The sequence below is a fragment of the Notolepis coatsorum genome, assembly GCF_963971535.1.
Source record: "Notolepis coatsorum genome assembly, chromosome: 17".
NCBI lineage: Eukaryota > Metazoa > Chordata > Actinopteri > Aulopiformes > Paralepididae > Notolepis > Notolepis coatsorum.
Window position 1 is genome coordinate 8664777 of NC_140181.1, and position 5549 is coordinate 8670325.

General features: G+C 47.1%; 1 protein-coding gene across 1 annotated transcript; it reads right to left on the minus strand.

Moving 5' to 3' along the window:
- Window positions 1–3176: 3176 nt before the first annotated feature.
- On the minus strand, window positions 3177–5285 carry LOC311243451 (protein mono-ADP-ribosyltransferase PARP8-like; the record flags this gene model as incomplete). The annotated part of the gene is made up of 1 exon (XM_084332684.1): window positions 3177–5285. One exon carries the CDS (start codon window positions 5283–5285, stop codon window positions 3177–3179), a length of 2109 nt encoding a protein of 702 aa, XP_084188810.1.
- Between the last annotated feature and the right edge of the window lie 264 nt (window positions 5286–5549).

Sequence of the window (5549 nt, forward strand, 5' to 3'; positions counted from 1 at the left end):
GGTACAGCTCTTAGTAAACAGTGGCAAGTGATAGGCTACCTTTTCCAAACGCAAATGTTTAGCTTTTGTTTTTTCTTCTTCAGAAAAAGCCCCGTAAATTACCAGCATAACCGTAACGCCAACTGTAACCCTAACCGTAACCATAACTACCAGAAGTCTCAAAATATCCACCAGAGTTCTACCGTTTTACAAAAAAAATGAAACATTCCCCCCCCCCCCCAAGTTAATTATAAACTTAGCAAAATGTTTCTTTGTTATATTCAGTTGTAAATATGTGGTTTAGCACAGGACCACAACCTTTAACTTATACCACCACCTTAAAGCGGACAAACGGCACTAGAGAACACTTAAATTCACACCCTTTAATTAATGAAGCAAACTATAATCATTTATAATAATAATAATAATAATAATAATAATAATAATAATAATAATAATAATAATAATAATAATAATAATAATAATAATAATAATACACTGTGTTTGTATAGCACCTTTCATACAAGAATTGCAGCTCAAAGTCCTTCACAGCGGTACAAAAAGACAGACATAAAATGAGCACAACATTGGCAGATCAAGAGCAATGCATAAAGTGCAGACATAAAGCATAAAATAGATAGCAGTAAAATAGACAAAGTCAAGGTAAGACATAGAACATTAAATCACATCGTTTTTCATATTAGGATCTAAGATCTAGGGTTAACTCGCCGAACGTTGGGCGCCAGGACCCCCGAAAACCAGAGTATATTCGGGTTTTCATCGTTGTTTCTTTTATTTGATATTTCCATTCATAAAGACATGCCGCCAGCCTGTGTTATCACTGGGGATGGGTCTGAGATCTCAAAAGTCCAATACCGCCGCCTAACACCTTGCGGCCGCTATTGCACTCCATTTGAAACGATGTGGCTTGGTGTCTGTCATTTTGGAAATGACACCAGACCACCCTGAAACTACACTCATATTCACGACGGTATAAAACGGAAATGTATGGATGGAAAAATTATCTGTTTTTTGCATCTTGACCGGAAGAAACTCAATGACAATCGACTATATTATTAGATCCATAGCTATAATATATAATATAGCTTTAGGCTGCAAACACAGCCACGTATCCCCATGTTAAAAGGCGCTGGCCTTTCAACAGTAACAGTAAACAGCGCCATCTGGCGCTGAAAGTGTTAATAGGCGTCTTTGTTTACGGTTTGATTATCACTGATACAAAGTAAAATAGTGCAGTGCAATAAAATAGTTAGTAAAATAAAATAAAATAATGCAATAGTGCAATAAAATAGTTATCATCGTATTTTTTCGGGAGGCCGGTATGGAGTGCATTACAGTAGTCGAGTCGGCTTGAGATAAAGGCATGCATCTGGTTTTCAGCGTCCTTTTGATTTATAAATGGCCGTACTTTAGCTATGTTTCTAAGGTGAAGAATTATGTTTTTGTCAACTTGTTGATTGTGATTTAAAGCTTAGGTCTGAGTCTACCATAACACCAAGACTTAACTCACTCAAATAGTTAGCAGCTGGATAGACTACAGATGGAAATTAGCTTCTGCTAAATCTGGTGCAAACATATTTTCATGTAACAATGATTAATTGTAAAAAAAAAAAAAAAAAAAAAAAAAAAAGGTAATTATTATAATTTTTTTTGTGTGAAAATAGATTCAGGGCTTTTCAGAAAACATTCAGGGCTTGAGCCCAAGTAGCCACCCCCTAGCCGCGCCTAGGGTGACCAGGTCAAAATGGTTCAGTCGCAGGACAGCAGCACTGCTTTTGCGGGACAATGCGGGACACGTTATTTAAATGCCTATATATCATATTCGACGCAGACGGTAGTCTATATAGCTCATTTTGTTATTAATCTTATTAAACTCACCTCCGGTTTTGGGGATATTAGCCTCCGGATTCTATTGCCCCCTTCCCTCTGGACAGTGTCCCGGCGATACTCCCCGTGTATACTGTTATTATAACAAACCGACCCTCTGATTGATTCAGTTCTCAATAATAGTCGGGCCAGACTTGCTGAAGAGGCGCTCCTCTGAACAACTATATGTGACGTCCCCCTCTCCTCCATGGGTGATGGTGAAGCTCCTGTCAGTGGCAGATCCTGCATTCTACCTTTTGGGGATCATCTGAAACGGTGTTTTGCGAAATTCTACTACCTGCTGGCACGCATGGCGCACGCATGCGCATGACCCACAATCGTTCACACTACAATATCCTGCCACCTTGCTGACGAACGTCTTGTTGAGTCTTGTTGTTGATATATCTTAAACAATATCTTAAACATATGTTTTTCATTGCACCTTTTGAACTGTATATGCATGTAAATATTTGCATGTAATTGGCTTTGCAGCCGAATGTATTTGTAGATGATAAAATGTCGGTACACCTGTTGGAATTCGGAGTGAACTATAGGGTGACGTCACCCAGCTGTCCAAACATATAGGCGATTCGCGCTACGGCAGCAGTTCTCAGCAGAGTAGTAGAATTTCGCAGAACACCGGCTCGGACAGGTGACAGGCAGCGCGACTCGAGTGAGCTGCTCAGCAGCCTCGGCTGGAGATGCATCCTGCTGCAGGACCACAGCACCGACACTCTCAGGACCGTGACACTTTGCGGACCCACACTCTCCAGACCCTCGCTCCCATTGGCTGATTTGGGTCACGTGACCGTCCCACTCCAATTCAGCCATTGGGTGGGACGGTCACGTGACCCAAATCAGCCAATGGGAGCAAGGGTCTGGATAGTGTGGGTCCGCAAAGTGTCGCAGTCCTGAATGTGGATGGATACTATTGCTCGGCTGCGCAATGCATTGGTTTGTGACGAATTTTTTATTTTAAATATAAGAGGGTATTGGAACGAGGCATTAAATTAACAACATTTAAAACATTTTTTAAATAATAATCTTTGAAAGATAAAAAATAAAATTTTTTTTTTTTTTATCTTTGAATTGCAGGACATTGTTTTGTTGTTGCGGGACGCGGGACAAACGGCCCAATATCAGGACGCGGGACAGGTGGTCACCCTAGCCGCGCCCCTGGTCTCAATCGAGGGCTGTTTTGGAGTGAACTTTAGCCCCAAATCCAGCTTTCTAGGGAAGGGGGGTGGAGAGGGGGATGGACGGTGGAGAGGGGGATGGGCGAAGCAGTGATATTGCGTGGAAGGGGGGGGTCATCCCGTGACTGTCTGGTTGCCGATCACGCGGAGGATCTCTTGATGGGTGCCGCGGTCCTGCGTGTTGATGGTGATGCGTGACACGGCGTCTTCGTAGACAAAGAAGAACCGGGTGCAGACATGGTCCGGCTTGGTAGCCACCCAGATGTCCCCATGCTTGTGCAGATCAGGGGAAGTGATCACTTCACATAAGGCTATGCACTTTAAATCCCGACTCTGCAGGAACTGCGGCTGCTGCCCCCCCTTCTTCTGTGACTGACGTTTTTTCTTAGTTGCCGCCTCGTAGCCGCCTGTGTAGCCGAAGGAGACGCTTGACAAAGGGCTAAGATAGATCCCAGTCCCATAGACGGCGCCATGGAGCTGAAACTTGGTGTTAGATGCCACTAGCAGTCCAGCCCTCAATATGGAGTGCCAGTTCTCTATATTGGAACCATGGAAAGAGAAGGTACTCCCGAAGAGGTTCTTGGCGGCTCTGAAGTTGGCCTCTTTGGCGGGTGGACTGCTGAGCAGGAGGAACTGATGTGGCGTGTGCATGAACTTCAGTTGTCTGGTCCCCAGAAGCTTGACGATGTGAGAACGGTTGCTGGAGATCACCCATTGCAGCAGGGGGTGTGCCAGGGGGTCCTGCTTGTCCATCTGCTTCTTAATCTCCAAGTACGGCGCCCGGGTCATCTCTCTGATGGATGTAAGGCTGTCGAGAGCTCGCTTCACTCGGTCATAGTCCTTTTTCCTGGGGTTGAGGGCCAGGGTCCGGGAGTCGTTGGGGTCCACCACGGAGGGATATGGCTCTAAAATGACATCTTTCCTGGGAGACTCCAGCGCAGCTCGACACATGGACACCAGCAAGTCCACCACCTGAGCTCCGGTGGCGATATCATCCGCAGCTTCGTTCATCACCCCCAACGTTTGGAAGCCAAACACACACAACTCCCGCTCACAGACCGTGGGCCGCAGCATCGGCCCGTTCTGGAACATGTGATGCTGGTCACACACCACGCAGACCTCGTTCAGAGCCGGGATCCTCTGCTCCGCGTACGCCATTGTCCGCGCCAGGAAGCCTTTGTCTCCGATTGGAATGGATTTGGCACCGATGTTTGGCGGCGCCGGCGGCACGGCATGGCCCACGCCGCCGGGGTGGTCGCAGCAGGGGTCGCCCGAGCAGGAGCGGGGCGGCGGGAGGCACCCCGGGGCCTTGTGGGGAGGCCTGAGTCGTCCGGCTCGACCGCCACGGAGCACGGGAATCTGGGAGATCTTCGGAGGTTGGAGAAGAGGTGCAGAGGAGACTTGACCTTGATAACTATTAAAGAAACGTGAAACTTGAACTTGAACTTGTCGGTTGGCTTCTCGTTGTTTCCATTGCTGGGTGACGAACGTCTGCATGATCAGCTTCAGCTGGTGTCCCAGTCCAAACCGCTCTTTGGTCGACGCCTGCAACACGGCGACGGTTGGAACTGTTCCATTTAGGTATTGCGTCAGTGAGCAGCGTAGTCGCACGATGACAGGCTCTCTCCTGATGACGTCCCATGCCAGCGCGATGTCCTCATCTAGGAAACTGACATCGATATGCAGATCAATGTCCACATCGTCGATCGCACCGTATTCCCTGAGAGATACAGCATGAGGTCCGTACAGGTCCCTCAGTGCCTGTACGTCTGCCTCCAGCTGTGGGTGTTTGTGGAATTCTCCATCGTAGCTCTCCTGAGCTCCATAGTAGCACGCCTCCGAGTCATTGTCCCCCTCTGAGTCTTCCTCTAGGGTGTAATGGCACTGGTTTTTGTTTTGAACCTTGGACTCGATGGACTGGCAGCTGGCGGCATCGTTATTGATCCTGATCTCTGTGGCGATCCGATGAAAGATGAGAGGGATGGGATCCGTTGTGATTAAGACATCGTCGTCGTTTTCAGAGTTCGACACGTACGTGTTGTCTGGGTAGTCGTCAGAGACGTGTATGGCATAAGACACCCTTCTCGCTCCTTTGCAGCGCGTGAACGTGAACGTGGCGTCTGAGTATCTGAAATCAGAGAAGAGGCAGTCCTTCTCTGCCTTGCAGCTCTCAATTACGACGTCCACGTCTTTTTGTATGCGCTCCTCGCGGCGTGAACACATCTGAAGAAAAGAAGAAAGTCAAATGAATTAATTTAATAAAGATAGCCTTCTTCACACCCGAAGCCACAGCAGTCTCCACTCCTCATCACTTTGCTGTGAACCCAACAATGGCGATCTGGTTAGCTATATAGCTACTGTAGAGGGGGGGGAGAGAGAGAGAGAGAGAGAGAGAGAGAGAGAGAGAGAGAGAGAGAGAGAGGGTGTTATTCTGCATTCATTAACACTTTGAATGCCCAGCAGGGGGCCCACATTTAGTGCTTGAAT